Consider the following 17,295-nt stretch of genomic DNA (forward strand, 5'->3'; position numbering starts at 1 on the left):
ATTTGTAAGGTTCAGCACAAGCTGTGATGTCATTGTTACACTTATCAGGTTAGATTCCTAATTTTCATTTTTTTTTTTTTGCAACTAAAGCTAAATGTTTGACACATGATAAAAGCCACCACTGAGTTTCTAATTCAAGCTCCTGAGAAAATAACAAAGGAGTTTCTGTTTGCTTGGTGGGGGGTACCCTTTTCTTCATAGAAGCAACCCTTGCTTGTCTAAATCCAGAAAACTTAATGCAGGTTGACAAGAGTCCAGGCTTATTTAACCCCCTTTGTGTTCACATACTGTTGTGCTGAACCAGCTAAATTATGCAGCCCCTGAGGACTTCGCACTACAAGCCTTGCTTCTTGATGTAGAGCGAGTATCACCACATTGTTCATTTTGAAATTACCTCCCTCAACCTCTTTGCCTCTCTCACCTCGCGTCCCTTTTAATGCATTCTGTAAAACCTATCTCTGACCAAGCTGCGGGTTTTTTGTCCTAATTTCTCCTCCTTTAACTGGATCATTTTCTCTTTGTCTGATTATGCTCCTGTGAAATCTTTTAGGCTAGTTACTGTGTTAAAGGGTACTATATAGATGAAAGTCTTTGTGCTAGTGATGCTTACACATGTGGCTTTGTTCTTTTATGGTCCATTTGTGAGCTAGGCTGGCTTATCAAGTATCCACAGCTGCACAAGAGATGTGAAGCTTCCTGGCTCAGGCATCAGACTGGAGATTGCCACAAAAGGTTTACTTGGTTTCAAATTTGTATTGTTAGGCATGTATTCCTGGAGTCATATGTCAATCCCAAAGAGGATCTACATGTAATGCCTCCTTTCTTTGTCAGTCCACCAAGTCAAGGGTGGTCACAAGTTAATTCAGACAATTGGCAGATGTGCTTTTGAGTTTGTGCTCTGTGGGGAGAAGCTTTCATAAGTATCACTCAACCAACCCGATGGGCACAGCTCATCACAAATGGTATTAGCGTATTGCCACCATTTTCCTGATTCCAGTATACATACCCAAATGGTGAGTCAAGGTGTTGAACCTTAGCATTGTAATCACAGAAGGCACTGCTATGCGAGTGTGCTGTCATTCTTGGCTTGCGGATTAAAATCTTTCAGCAACTTTTATCCTAATTCTTTGTTTTCTTAATTATTATGAGAAATGTTGCTAGGCATGGACTTTAGGCATGATGGACAGACTTACACAGGGTTGTTAGCTTTCTGTTGCCACCTTGATGTTTTGGACATTGGAAGTTCAATGTCAGGCATCAAGCTTGTTCATTGACAAATGTTAAATCCAGATCCTGGTGAGTTGAATTTTAACTTGTAAGGCTGACTCTCTTGTCATTTCTTCCCACCTGCGCTTGTATCTTTCTGCCAATAATCCATCTGTTTGATCGTGGATATCATTTAGAGTCAGACAAGGCCTTTGTATTGCATCCCTTGGAATGCTAAATGATGACAGGAAACTGTTTGGACTTGTTTCATAAGCCAGGAAATGCAATAGAACCTTTGAAGTATAAAAGGCTTGATTGTTGTGCAGTTTCTTATTCTTTGGAAGCAGATGCTGAAACATTGGTGAAGCTGTAAAGGGAGCTTTTTTTTTAATATATCTAACAACATATCTACCCTGCTTCTACCTTCCCACCACTGCTTGGTGAGACTGTTTCTGATCTGTGTTGCTGAGCAGTGAATGCACCAAATGGACCTGAAAGCTATAACTTGAATACAAATAAGCAATTTTTTAAGGTATTAGAATCTAAGTTGAACACTCAATTTTTTTTCACATTTTAAACAATGCATGGACTGAACTAATTTGCTGCCAAGAATGTTCTATGAATTGGTCTTGTGATGTTCTCTAACCTTTGATTTCTAGGTCTCAAGTTAGGCATGGAGCGTGATGCATATGTCATGATCTCGGAGAAGGGAGAGAAACTCTATCACATGATGATGAGCAAGAAAGGAAATCTTATAAAGGACCGGAGGAGAAAGCTGTCTATTGTCCCAAAGTGCTTTTTTGGCAAGTAAGGCAACATCAATTTTCATGTTCTATTCATGCAACTTGAAAGACTTTACACTTGATTTCCTGTCGACTTCATTTTGGTTTGCCAAATCAGATATCATTTGGTGGGTCCTAATTTATGCAGGCATTGCTATCTACTATTTGAGGTACAATTAATAATTATTTTTGTCTAAACTGGGCACTGAATGTGGATTGCATGGTGTGGCAAAAGCCACATTTTCCATTACACTAACATAAAAATTGCAGTGAAAACAATTGAATGCTTTATGATTTTAAAAGAAATTACTGTGTGCACAGTTTGTTACCCTAGTTAACTGTATATTTATTCAGATCATACTACAATCAAGCTAAACAGCACTGCATAATAAATGAAATTTGGTGTATATATAGATTGCATGTTTTCTGCTGAATGTGGTAAGTTGTTGTTCTTATCTGTTCCATAAACAGCAACTTGTATGAAGGTTATCTTGCCAATTGTATTGAATTCAAAGTAAGAAAGATCCCTTGTGTTCAATCATGGTAGATAATGAATTACAGTTGTTTGTTGCATGCGCAGGAGACACGCTTAGAACTGCATCACCCATCTCATTCATATATTGCAAGAACCTTTTAAAATTGTTTTTCAAAGGATTTCTGAGCTTTTTCCCGCAGCTAATTGTAAAGTATTACTAATGTTTGTGAAATAATTTCTTTGAATTTTAACTGAATATTTATATAAAGACTGAAATGACTAAGTTAAATGAAAGATTTAAGTAAATGATGCCTCTGCATCTTGAACCAAATAAATGCCTCAAATAAGGAGATAAAAATCTAAGTGTGGGCTTTCAACTTCACCAATATATGCTCCCTTGTTTGCTCCAAATGCAGCACTTTTTTAAAAAAAAAGATAAAACCCTCCAATAAAGTGTGCAATAGCGTAACTTGATTTGAAATGTTGAAAGGAATATTTCAAAAAGCCTTAAATATGATTCAAATTGTGAAATGTTTATCATTTGTACGTAATTTAGTTATGTTCGAAGTCACCATGCGTTACTAACTGCTGTGTGTAGAAAGGTGATATTTGGATGAATGAAAAGTGAATTTTATTTCTGGCCTCTGGAAAAGCTGTTGCTTGGCTGTGGACCAAAAGAAGTCTCAACTGTTTAAGAATTAGGCACTTGTCAGAGGTTATGAATTGTGCCAGAGGAACTCTTGTGTTTATGTACTTTAGATGACAACTAGCTCTCAGAAAGGAACACGCAGCTTCAAAAAAAGTTTGTAGTTATCGTAGCTTGGCTGTTGACTGAGGACATTTTACTTTACAAAAACAAATTTATCATAAGTTTCATTTTAAAGCATTTTTAATTATCCAATTAAAGTGATAGTTTTTTAAGCTAAGTCCCTATTTATGACAGGTTGTAATTTATTTAATACCTTGAGGCTTCTACAAATTGCTGTTTGAAATCAGATAATCTATCAACATTCAAAATGAAGTTTTGTATTGCATATAAATTGTAATGTACTAAAAAGTAGATTTGTAGCATTTGTGCACACTGGAGATAACTATTTGCCTGTGTTTTATGCTAATTGTATGAAATTCTTGGCAATATTTTTTCCAGTGAGTTTGTTTCTTGGTTGATGGAAATCGGAGAGATCAGTAAAGCCGAGGAAGGCGTGAATCTGGGTCAGGCATTGCTTGAGAATGGCATCATTCATCATGGTGAGTACAATCATGCAAAGTTTTAAAATGCATTGCAAAGGAAGGCTGTGCTATTCTTCTGGGTCTAAGGCAGCTGTTAATGATGTGCCTTGAAATGATCCATCTCAAATGAACTGGACAAATTTACTGGCAGAGAGTGAATACAGCTTCACGTAAAGGGAAAGCTTATTAACTCCAGTCGTCAGATTCACTGGAGCTATTATAAATGCACAAAAATTGTGCTTTCATCAGAAAATGAAATATTTTTCTCAGCCTCCGCAAGATGCAATGCCTGTTGAATATCTCCTCATGGTGCAGAGTCATGCACATACTCTGTGTGAATATGTCAGCATGGTACAATATCTTGTACAGTGTATAATATGGTAATTCATTTAACACCTCTTTTCCCCCTCCCACTGCCCATGTGGACCCATGCACCCAAGACAGTGTCACACATCTGTATCATGCAATTTCAACCTAACCCGTTTGGTGGGAAATTGGCTGGGTCTGTTGATCTCATTTCTACACCATGCCCAGTTTTTGTTTCCATTGACTTCAATAATAGAATAATGTGAACTTCAATACTAATCTCACAATTGAACTTGCATTTTTAGCCAGTTTGTGTACTGTTATAATCCCACAAGCAGTGATATGATGAATGACTAAATGAAACTGTTGCTGGCTTTGTTGTTTAATAGATGAATGCTGAGGTCCATGTTGATGATTTTCCAACTTAAAAGATATGACCTGAAATGACATAACAGTAATGAAAAGTTATACCAAGTGCAAAGTTAACAATTATAAGCAAACCTTAGAAAATGTATCCGTATGCAAGAGGGGGTTGCAATGTAGAATTTTCAGTTTCAAACTACTGCTAAATAGTTGATAAATTCTTTAATATTCATCTTCAGACATTTTTTATTTAAGTCTAGAAGGTGAGTAGGAAGGTGGGGACAATACAGTTGGCTGAGGAGTGAAACACTGGTAGATTTAGAGGGCTTAGTAGCCTGATGCTTAACATTCTACTTGAACATTTACTAGTTGTACCCACCCTGATAATATGGCAGAGGTGAAGTAGAATTATTTTTTTTCTTAAGGGTTGACTCAAATTGGCGTGGAATTTGAGAAAACCACAACTGTAGTACAAGAAAAAGTCTTGCTGCCAATTAAGCAAGTTCTGCAATTCTTGAGGCAAATGCCACTCTGGAGTTCTAGTGCATTTAAGGCATTTCTTTGCTGTGATCATCTCTGCAAAGAACAAAGGAAATGGTGAGGAAATGTGGATTGTTTTGCTTTTGGAAGCCAATATCTGACACTTGCCGTAAACTAGCTTCATCCTATTGTGTCCAAGCTAAGCCACTGATAAATCCACATGTGAAGCTGTTGGTTTATCTGATTTGGAGAGCACAAACTCTACCTGGAGGGATGCATTCCACTCAGCCCAGAGAACCTGACTCTTCCTAGCCCTTGTCTAGGGATTACCAAGAGCGCACAAGGACACAGCTAGTTATATGCCAGCGAAAATGATGCAATGTCATAGAACAGGCCACTGTTGATCCAGTTAGGATCACCCTACCAGCTTGGATATTGGCTTGGTGAATAACTGAAAGCTAAATGGAAATTCGCTCTCTTTTTAAGACCTGAGGAGGTTGATCAGTTACTATCTATGATTCAGTAATGTTGTGAAGTACTACATGGGAACAGGGGACAAGGACCACAATTCTAGGTGCTCAAGTTAAGATATTAATGGAGATGCTTGCACAAAACCAAAAGAAATGACAGGTTGGTATTAAAACCAGGTTGTGGTACAAAAGTGCAAGAATTAGATCTCAATACCAGGTCCCTCAACAAAATAATGGAATCCAAGTAAATCTTTGATGAATTGACTTAGATGAAGGAATTGAATTCCTAATTATTTTCTAGAGTTTCATTTCTTAAAATTGTCTGCATCTATGTAAAATAGCCTCAGTGAAATTATCATATGCTATTGAGTATTTTACAATCATGTTCATTTCAAAATTATGTATGTTTCAAAGCAGCATGCACTCTATCTCTTTGCTTTCGGTGTTTTTGGCTGCTGAACCTAAGGCAGACCTATTTAGTTTGGGCTTGGCTTAATCTGAAGCATCTCTGCCACAGCGATGCCTAATCAATGTGGTGATGAAACATTATTCCTCAAGGAAATTAAACCTTGGTATTTTAATTATCAGCTTTTACACAATTGCACTATCGGGCAGAGAGAGGCAAAAGTTTTTCATCTGTATATAGTCTTCTAAACTTGGAGTACATTCTCTTTATATTCATGTAATTGGTGTTTACTCATCCGACTTGAACTTGCCTCCGCTGACTTGCAGAGGAATGTCTTTACGCTGTGACATTGCTCCATGCATTGTGGAGCAACTTTACATAATGTTACCTCGTAATAGAATGGTTGGAGTAAAAGCGCTGATGTAGAGATGATGGCTTTAAATTTAGACTATTGCTGTCAATTCTAATTTTATCCAATCATTGTCTCATGCCTTCCTATCTTTGGCCTCCCACAGCTTGGTGTGATTTCTATGCTCCTCCATTGCTGACCTCTTGTGCACCTTCAATTTCTATTGCTTTACTATTGGTATTCATGCCTTCAGCTGCCTAAGTCTGAAGCTTTGGAATTTCTTCTCTAAATTTTGCCACTTCTCTACCCCTCTCTCCTTTTAAGATGTTCCTTAAAACCTACCTCCTTGACCTGCCTTTTGATCATTTGTCCTAATATTTTATATAGCTTGGTGGCAAATTTGGTTGCTAACACTGCTGTGATGTGTGTTGGGGTTTTTTACTACGTTAACAGCCATCCATAATAAAAGTTGTTTTTAAAGGCGAAGTAGTTGACATTCTCCAACTTACCTGAACCACCACTCTGAAAATAGAAAAAAGCTAAGTTGGTTATATACCTTCACAATATGTAGCTAGGAGGTGTCCCTGAGGCAGGGTAGACCAGCTAGGTTGTTGAATGTTTTAAGATTTTAATATGAGCTAATTGCTTGAAAATTTAATAGAAACTATACCATTTCCTTCAGTCAATAGCTGTGCACAGATTTACAGGTTAAACCAAGCTTCATCTAACCCTGTTAGCATATCTTTAATCCCTTTCTCCCTTGTGCTTATCTTGACTCTCCTTACATGCATCTGTGCTAGTTCCCTCAGTCGCTCCTTCTGGTAGTATGTTCAACATTTCTTGCTGCCTTTTGGGTAATGTTTTTCCTCGGTCTCTTGTTGAATTTATTAGTGATAATATATGGTTTACAGCAAGAATGTAGCTCACCACCACCTTCTCGAGGGCAATTAGGGATGGGCTATAAGTGCTGGGAGAGCTAGCGATGCCCATATCCCATGAATTAATTTTTAAAAATTTCGATTGTTAGTCTTGAACTCAGCACAAATAGAAAAATAATTTTACGACTACCCTCTACCTTCCTTAAAATCTTAAAGAACTCTTTTTTACATAACATTTTTTGAGCAAGAACTCCTAACCTCGTCAGTTTTTCCTGATGGGTATATTGCCTCAGTTCTGATATCATCTTTGTGAAGTGTTTTGCACCTTCTCCAGGGCCTCTATATCCTTTTTGTAGTGTGGGGACCAGAACTGTATACTGTTCTGTATACAGTGATCTCACTAAGATTCTGTACAAGTTTAACAAATTTGCTGCTTTTAATTCTATCCCTCGAACCCAGTGCTTGGTTTGCTTTAAGTCCCTATTAACCAGTCACTAATTTGCCAGTGATGTATCTGCATCTCTAGATCCCTTTTGCTCTAACACCCGTTTAGACTCTCTACCCAAGCAGGGTGCACCCTCCTTATTCTACCTATCGAAATTGACCACCTCCCACTTAACTATGTTCTGAACATATTATATTTCTAGGAGTGCTTAAAAAATGGCAGCAGATTTTAAATTGCACTGTTATTCTAAGAAATTCAACTTGATTAGAAGTACATTAGTATTCCATTTTTAGTGTTTTAGATTGAAAATCATTTTGGGATTTATGGGCAAATGATGGTGCATTATGTAACCCTAATTTTGATTTCTCATGGGCATTTTTATGTTTCAGTTTCTGACAAGCACCATTTCAAAAATGAGTTGGTACTCTACAGGTTTCGGTATGATGATGGAACCTACAAACCTAGAAGTGAGATGGAAGATATCATGTCTAAGGTATTGCTCTTTTACTGGAGTGACCTTTTTGTTAAATGGACTTTCTCAGCCTCTGGCAGTTGCATGCTGTGTGTTGAAGGAGCTTGTGAAATAATCCCATTTGTTAAGTATTGGATACAGATGGAGTATTACACATTTCTGAATAAAACTAAGTGAAGCGCACTGTTTTGCATATAAATGATCTTTCTTTCTTCTTGACAGGGTGTGAGACTGTACTGTCGATTGCACTGCCTCTTCACTCCTGTGGTCAAGTAAGTTATACATTTTTCAGTTTGCTTTTTGTTGATTTCATGAGCGTCTGTCAGTCATTGAGTGAAAAGAAACAACCTTGTACATGACTGATTTAACTTTTCAATTTGAGTCTTTGTTAAAGAAGGTTCAAAAATTGGAGAATTTCTTTGCATCTGTTACTTTTGTGCATGAAAATTGAACTACCAAATGTCATGAAGTAATGGACATTTATTTGCCTAAAGCTCCCAGTCTGGTGCATTGGTAATACCACTCAATTTCTTGATATAATGCCCCAACTACTTCCCAATGCAGTTCAAGCACAGGCTGTTAATATCTTCATGATTCAGATTGCATCATTCAAATATTGTCCTTTGCATTTGATAAAAACTGATCTTGCTCCTGAAACTTCACCTAGTCAAACTCTGTCCAGTTTTGTCAGGTCTTTACACCTATAAATTGTTCTATTTCTTTGCAAGCATTGTGTCAAGAATGTAGTGTTGCAACGATTTGGATAAGTTCTGTCTGCCATTAGTCATGATTTCCCCAAAATTACTGCTTAATTAGGGGCTGACAGAGCGTGGGGGCAGGTGGGGGGTGGAAATGAGACAAAGTAATTTATACTTCGTGCTTAGGAGATTAAAGCATATGTCATGTATGCTGAACTATAGCCCTGTTTGTGCATCAGTGTGAAAACTTCTTGACTTATACAAGAGTGAAAGCAGTAGGGTGATAGTGCTGGAGTCTTTTGTAAAAGTTTTTCAGAATCTATTCTTAAGGTCCAGGAAACTTTGCTATGTCTTTACCCATGTTGCTTCCACATGTAGTTCAAGAGTGTTATTTCATTAGCGAAGAAAATAAGTAGTTCTCTAATACGTAAACAGATTTTTTTCTTAAATGAAATCAAACTGAAGAGAGCATGTCATTGGCATGAATTCCATATATATTTTCTTCAGTAAATGTCATTTGACACTTTTCCAGACATTTTTAAAGTTTGGCTGAGAAATGGCAGCTCTTTTTGATCACATAGCTTGAATTTCTAAAAAAAAAAATAGCTTTCAGATTGGATCTAATCTACAGGACAGTTTAAATGATAGTAAGAATAGAGATTTCACTAAACTTGGAACCTTGCAGTACCAAGTGTTTCAGGTCTGTAGTGAATTTGACTTCCGTGCCCTCTCAGTGCCACATGTTGTATTGTGATTTCTAATGGCTTTAAAACTTGCTATTTGATTTTAGTTAAATGAGCGCTAATTTCATGTTTGTTGAAACACTTGAAGTTTTGGATCCTGTAAATTATCTCAAGTGCATCAATATTTAAAATAAATTGACCCCTTTTCAACTTAAAGAAAAACTTATCAGTCAATGCTGGTGAAACTTTACTATATATGTGACCTAAATGCCAGAAATAATCAAAGAAAAATCACCTTGTTTTGTATTAAATGTAGAGACCGAGATCACCACCTGAAAACCTACAGATCTGTGGTGCCAGCAAGCAAGTTAATAGATTGGCTGCTCATGCAGGTAAGGAATAATTGAGAGAGGACAGGATAGATGTTCTCTTCCAAACTCTCTTTTTCGTTGTTGTTATTGTTACACTTGTGTGGAGAGTGGCTACTGAACAGAGCCACAGGAGTCTCTGATAAAGAATAAAACATTTATTAAACAGGAAAAGATGAACTATATCACAATACGCCTTCACCCTCAACTATACCTTTACAGATGTATGCAGATTTGTAAGGATGACACAAGTTACAAAAGCTGTCTTTTATTCTAATGTTCATAGTAAATACACAGTCCATGTAAACCAATAGGCGATCTGTGGGTCAGACATATCACGCTCTGAAACCAAGTGACAGATGCATCACAAACAGATGCTATGGATCTCTCCTCACCTTCCCCCAGATGATTGTCTTACCATGAGCCAACCAGTCTCGCTGAACTCTGTCTTTCACACGAGGGTTTCCAATCTCCATTCTTGAAGAACTGGCTTTGGAATAGCCCCTCAAACTGATGCTTTCTCTCAGAAGCTTTCCACATGGGTCCACCTCCAGGGTCTCAAGCTCTTCTGGATCGCCATGTGCATTCAAGCCTCCTTCCGCATACACACTCTCCCTCTGACTCAGCCGTGCTAATAGAACACCACTGCTTCACATGCTCATAGTAGAGTTACAGAACTTTAGCTGTCTCCTTGGATCTTCTGGCTTCTCACAATCTATATTGCTTTAAATCTGCATCCTGCAGCTTCTCCCTTTAAGCTTGGAGCCTTTCTCTGCTTCTCACTCTTAACTTCACTTAACAGGACCTTTTCCAGATTCCTGCTTGTTTCTTTTGAATAGAAGGTCTTTTCAGGACCCTGCTTCTTCTGTTCTTTGGGGAAACTTGCTTTCTGCAGCTCTGTCTAGTCCAGCTTTTCCTGACAGCTGGTTTTAACTTTAGTTTGGGACTTGCTGTCTGTCCCTCTCCTATACTGCTGCTGGCAACTCCTTTCAACTTTAGAGCACACTGACCAACTGAACTCAAACAGCTCTCGGTTTCTCTGTGTGTGGGGGGCTGGGGGGTCCCTTTCTGGACCTCTGTTGCTAGGCAACAGCAGTTTTTTTTTCCTATGTTGTTGGTTTTAACTCCCCTTCAAGAGTCATAAAATCTCACTAAAAATGCAGGCATATTTTAAAGTGAAACTACAATTCAGGTTTTATCCTTTTTTTAATGCACAAATACAACATACAAATTAAACTCAAGATATACCTTATTTCTAACACCTCCAAATACACCTTTAACTTATTTAAAACTATCTCTCTTTCCTAACAACTTCTAGAAAGTTCACTTGTAATTTGCAATATTTTTTAACAATGGTGTGCTCAAAAGTGCATCAGAGCTCACTTCGAGATGGCGTACTCCAGCAAAATCTGGATCATAATGTTTAGATACTGTTAGCATCTTAGTTGCTGACTGGGAACAGCTTGATTAAAAAAAAAATCATTCATGGGATGTGGGCATCACTGGCTGGGCCAACATTTATTGCCCATCCTTAGTTGCCCTTGGCAAGGTGTTGGTGAGCTGCCGCCTTGAACCGCTGCAGTCTTCATCCTCTTGTGTGTAGGGATGTCGTGGTGCAAACCATTCAAATGGGAGAAAATTATCTCCAGAAAAAAGGACCAGGTGAAATATTCACAGGTTTCTTGTACTTCTGTGGAATCATAATTAGTTAAATTTTTTGGGCATTGTACCCAACAAATGAAGATATTCTAAAAGCCATGGGAATGCAGCCCTCAGAGCGAAATACAGCTGGCGGAAGAGTTGAATGTCTTTATAGAGTGGACTCTGTGCCACTACTTGCTCATTTGGGTGGGTCACTTATTGAGGGATGAGAGTATTGGTGAGTACCAGTTTGGCCCCACAGGCTTAGACATCACTTGTCACAAGTTGCTAGTCGTAAATGTTAGAATTTTTTTCCCCTTATGCTGCATGTTCTTAAGCAGTGATATGGGCAGTTGGTCACTCCCAGGCTTACTTCCTGTGATCAAGAGGGTTTGCGGGAGGGGCTAGGGTAAACTTTTCACATTTTCCCCTTTTTCATTTCTGGCTGAGGGCCTCTCTGAGACTGACATCTGGAAATTGTTATGGGTCTGAATTCGCACAAGAGATTGTTTTGGTGACTTTTGGTGCAGCTTTTCATGAAGTTTTTCTGCATTTCAGAGATACTTGTGTATCTACCAACACTTTAAAAATTGGTACTTACACCTTGTTTGGGACGACCAGGAGCACACTTTTTTTTGGCAGTATGCATGAAGGGAATTTTACTGTATTCCAGCTGCTTCAGCAATAAATAAACTTATGCTCACTGCCACATGGATAAGTTCAAGTATGCTTCTCACTGCTGTTTTATCGAGAACGTAGGACATGAGTAATCATTGTGCACCAAGACTAAAGGGAGCTATACTTTCGATTGCAGCCCAGTTCTGCAGTGTCTCTTGAAGGGATGAAGTATGAAAACAAAAAAAAAATGATGAGCGAGTCTCTGCTTTTTCTAACATGACATTCTCAGAAAATGAAGTTTTTTTTTAATGTTCAATGGTCAAAGTTAACTACCAATAGCCACAAGTTATCTTTGTGTCTGTGGCTTTCTATGAAATCCTGATTTCTTCAGGAAATGATAATTCTGATAACACACAGCGGGTATCTTTATTTAAACGATTTACTGATGAGACACTGACCTTATGTTCATGAGAGAGGCTGTTTGTGGTACTTCTGTGAAACTGGGTGTCTACAGTTTAAAAATAAATTTTGCATCAGAAACCAAAATGTAAGTCAGCTGTTTTATCTGAAGTCATTTGTTTATGGCTAGTACCATGGTTGTAAGTGAACTTTAGATAATTACCTCCAGACGGCTTCTTTGTTGTCCTGACTTCCTCTGCAAGTATTCATAGCTCGAGATTTGCTATTTTGAAACATCAATGGAGACTCTTGCCATTTCTGTTGAGGTTATTGTCTGTAACAAAGAATACATTCTAAATTTAGACTTGTAATCATAAGCAGTTGTTTTCCAAAGGAAATCTCTTTAGGTGTAAAAATGTCATTTTGTTGCTAGGGCGACTGCCAGACCAGAGAGGAAGCGGTCACACTCGGCGTTGGACTGTGTAATAATGGCTTCATGCACCATGGTAATCAATCAAAGAAACACAAAAAAAAACTTTCTTTAAATGTAATTTCAATGTGATGGCTGGGAATTATTCATAATTAAATTGACAAGTCAGAACTTGAGGTGTCCTGCAGTCCCTTTTTTGTTTATTGCAGACTTTTTATGTTTCGTAATTTGACCACCCCACACTGCCCCTTTCATTCCACAAAAAAAAAATCAGTTAATTGGATCATACAAATCACTGATTTGACTGTCCCAATTGACCTCCCCGGTTATGTTGAAGAACTATGTAGGGTAGGTTTGGCTTTGTGCCTTTTCCTTCCCTCCTTCCTAAAGGTGGCTAATTATCTTCTCAATAATGTTCAAACCAAACATTCAGTCAGAATCTCAAGTATCAGCATTGCTTATGAAAGCATTCAACGAAACCGACAATTAGAGCATGAACGTCAAGTAGCTTTTTGTTGCTGGCATTGCATACGGCCATTTCTGCTTTCCTATAGCCACATATTTGCATCCTTAGGTCATTGTAGCCACTAGTTTGACTTAGCACTCAAATAAATTCTTCACACACTGTTTTCATTAATAAACTGGAGCAATCTCTCATGGTGTTGTATGGTTTTTGTTTCTCTGAAATCTCCTATTGCATTTATCTTTCAAATTGTGCATGTTTGTCAAAAAATGTCCATTGTGTCCCCTTTTCTGTCTAGAATTTTGATGCTCTGTGAAACTTGTGGTTTGGCAACTATTTATGATATTCCTGCATGCCCATTATTGCCATTGACTAATTGCTTTTGCAGTGGGATCATGGCACTGTGCATAGTACTAACATGGTCAGCCCATCATTCTGCCAACAATTTAGTATATGTTGGTGAACATATTGACTGTTAGTGGCAACATGACATATCCCTCCCCCACCCAGACCAAAGATTGACCGAATCTAAAAACCAGCATTGGCCAACTGGAAGGGAAACTGCATATTTCAAATCCTACAGCAGATTATTTTACTCACAAGTTATTGATGCTTCAAGATTGTAAACAATTACCATTCCCCAGATTTTTGTGGTAAGAAATCTCATTTATTGTTTGGCAAGGAACTAACTCTTATGTACAGGAGAGTTTGGATGTTGGGTCAAAGAAAATGTAGTTAATTTTTAGTTTCAAATGAACCTAAGTACCCATGCCACCTATTTTCATGTCTTTTTAGGGACATCTTTTGAATTACATTTCATTTTATTGCTGTAGTTCACAATGAAGACCATTATGTTGGCATATGAATCGTTTGAGTTATTGATAATGGACGTTGGATTTTTGTTCAGAGTTTTCTTTATTGGTAACATTTTAAATTAGCAGTTGCAATTATTTAATATAAAAAATTTAATTACAATCTAGAATTTTGACAAAATGTCTGTTTTGACAGAGTAGTGGTGACTACTTTTGTTGTATTAGGAAAAAGCACATGTTAACATTCCGTTTAAATTTCAACAGTGCTGGAGAAAAGTGAATTCAAGGATGAATCCCAATTTTTTCGCTTTTATGCTGATGAAGAAATGGAAGGGACCAGCTCCAAAAACAAACAGCTGCGGAATGACTTCAGATTGGTTGAAAACATCCTTGTTAAATCTCTTCTGGTAAGAAGATAAATGGTTGATTTTTGCATTTGATATGGGAGACTTTTTTCTGTGCTCTTATTCAAGTGTTGCAGATGATGGATTGTAGAAATTTGCATGAAATGCTTTTCTCTGCCTGATTCGGTCAATGCATGGAACGTTAATGCACCAAATACTTCTAAGTATAGAAATTTTGACTTTCAATTTAAAGAAAACACACTACTTCAATATTATTATAAAATAGCAATTACATATGTAGCCTTGTTGCTTTTGGATTGATGTCAAACAAATGGACATGTCTTGTACCTTTCATCTCTTGCTTTGCATTTAAATAAAGACCTATGAATCCTTCTCTCTCTTTCCTCCAATATTGGTAAGTTTTAATTATTTGATTATTTTTGTACCTTGTAATAGCTTTTTGTTCCCTCCCTGCATTGTGCCACTCTTCACAATGAATAGCCTAGTAAGAATACTTGCTACTGTTCTGATTCAGAGATTTGGAGATCTGTAAGGGTAACTAGAATCAATTCTTTTTCTACATTTACTTTCTTGAAAAGAAATATTTTGTTTACATTTGCATCTTCCCCTTCATTTGGCTGGTTTCTGGTGATCCTGTTGTAGGCAATTATGGTTTCAAATTCAAGTACCGTGTGTCAGTGCACCCAAGTGGTGCTGTGTCACATTGGAGGAAAAGTGAAGACTTCACTGTGTCCCTGGAGGATAGTTGTTTGGCATTCTTGATGTGATCTTAGCCAACTGTTGAGGTCTTTGCAAAAAGGAATGATTGTGTTATGTATGGGACAGTTGGTCTTGATCTGCAGTACTACAGGTGGGGGTATTTCAGCCAGCTCTAACATCAATGAACAACTGTTGAAATATATTTTTGTTAAGGGTGATTTGGTGCTATATTTCATTGTTCACTCACTGATTTAGGTTTTTGGCGGCAAATATAACACTTGGTGATAATCAAAGATTTTGCAGTTTTTCAACATTTATGTTTGCCTCTTGGTTTACTGAGCATTGTATTGTTGTGCTTGATGTTGCATGCTCCCTTCCAATGTCAAAATCTGCAACGGAATATTTCTCGTTACACAAATGAATATTTATTTCAAATGCTGAACGCAGTAACTGACATTGGAGTAAAGTTCCACAGGGTAATAATCTTACCTCATAGTGAGTATTGATAGGCTATTTGTGCAACAATTCCATGTAAATTGGATAGTTTCTCCATTGGTATTTGCATCAGTAGATATATATTCTTCTTATAGTGGTCAGTGGGACCACAAGCATCATCATCAATATTTTTGTTTTTGCTCTGGACTAGGAATAATAAACCATATGTTGTGTCTCTACAGCGAGCTCATTAGCAATAAACAGTTGCTCGTGGATAACCTGGGAATTCTCTGGTCAGTTTGTGCTAGTACTGCATCATATCATGTAATTGTTCAATGAGTCAACAGGAAGGCCCTTATGATGTTTTCAAATATATAAATAAATCTGAGTAAATACAAACTTTCCTAGACCAAGGAACAGAGTACCCACTCCCATGTGTTAACTCCGGTATTTGTATATAAGGGAAGAATGAGTTTGAAGCTGGTCTTTTACCTCAAGCAAATTTATTCTTCGGCCAGCTCAACAGAGTGACAGACTCGTAGTTCCTTTCTCCTATGCAGTGTCACATCTGTACCTATTTATGGGTGAGCCCATCACCTGTTTGGACAAGGCAATTGCCTTAACGGTGTAATTGCTGATACACTGACACCATGTGCCATTATGGTTAGATGGATAGAAAGGTATGAATTCACAACCACAGTTGGAAGCAGACTGCCTGTGTAAACACTGCTGCCTGTTGTAATCGCACCAGAAAGGAAAAGTTGCCCATGACTGAAATACCAAATGGTTCTCAGAGTCGTCAGTGGATAATTGGTTGTTTTGGACTTGCGTATTTGGCTTTATTGGTGATGGAAGTAATTTGATTGAATGAGTCTATACTGGATCTGAGTTTGGTAATCCATGAGAAATTTGAATTGTACTTCATCAGTTTCACACTTTAGAGACACTGAAAATGACTTTAACACATGAGTATGGGTAGGATTATTTGTGGCATGATTTTAAACCATATCTAAGTTTTCATTACATAATGACGACAAACATGATTTTTCAGTTAAAAATTTAACTATTCTCACTGCTTCCAGGTAACTTCACTTGGTGATTAGAAATATTTACTCCATCTAACCCAATTTTAAATAGTGAAGGAGGATTTGATTACATTAGAGAGGGTTATGGAGGAGATTTTTGAATGATGTTCCTATGACTGGAAAATGTGCAGCTTTGAGGAGAGAGTGCATAAGCTGGGGTTTTTTCCTTGGAACAGAGGAGGTTGAGAAGAGATTTGTTGAGATGTGCAAAATTTGAGGGGCTGGGATAGAGTGGATGAGAAGGGCCTATTTACTTTAGCAGAGAGATCACTGACTTGGGGGTCATGGATTTAAAGTGATTGGTAGAAAGATTAGAGGGAGGATGAGGAAAACTTTTTTCACCCAGAGGGCATCTGGAACTCACTGAAAGGGTAGTAGAGGCAGAAACCCTCAACTCATTTAAAAGGTGTCTGGATGTGCACCTCCAGTGCCATAACCTGCAGGGCCACGGACTAAATGCTGGAAAGTGGTCTTAGGCTGGTTGGCTCATTTTTTAGGCCAGTACAGATACGATGGGCCAACATACCCTCTCTTTCAAACGATCATAGAAAGTTTACGGCACAGAAAGGGGCCATGTGGTTGCAGTAGCTGCATCATAAGAAATCTGATTGGTGTGACTTACTTGTAGTGCTTTGCACACTGAATACAAATTCTGGAAACCCAGCAAGTTTTATAAGCTAGTTCTGAAACTCTGTTTAAAACAATGTTGTACAGACATACGTATCAACATCAGATAT

The 17,295-nt window shown here is 37.8% G+C and overlaps 1 protein-coding gene across 1 annotated transcript in view; it reads left to right on the forward strand.

The window, feature by feature from the left end:
* prex1 (phosphatidylinositol-3,4,5-trisphosphate-dependent Rac exchange factor 1) overlaps window positions 1–17,295 on the forward strand; it is a 222,355-nt gene that overhangs the window by 117,422 nt on the left and 87,638 nt on the right. Inside the window, exons 10-16 of the mRNA XM_041204802.1 lie at window positions 1,866–2,013; window positions 3,611–3,711; window positions 7,780–7,883; window positions 8,085–8,134; window positions 9,560–9,635; window positions 12,703–12,775; window positions 14,239–14,381. Coding sequence (XP_041060736.1) covers window positions 1,866–2,013; window positions 3,611–3,711; window positions 7,780–7,883; window positions 8,085–8,134; window positions 9,560–9,635; window positions 12,703–12,775; window positions 14,239–14,381 — 695 coding nt within the window. The remainder of the gene's footprint in view (window positions 1–1,865; window positions 2,014–3,610; window positions 3,712–7,779; window positions 7,884–8,084; window positions 8,135–9,559; window positions 9,636–12,702; window positions 12,776–14,238; window positions 14,382–17,295) is intronic.

This window comes from Carcharodon carcharias, chromosome 14, assembly GCF_017639515.1.
Source record: "Carcharodon carcharias isolate sCarCar2 chromosome 14, sCarCar2.pri, whole genome shotgun sequence".
Classification (NCBI taxonomy): domain Eukaryota; kingdom Metazoa; phylum Chordata; class Chondrichthyes; order Lamniformes; family Lamnidae; genus Carcharodon; species Carcharodon carcharias.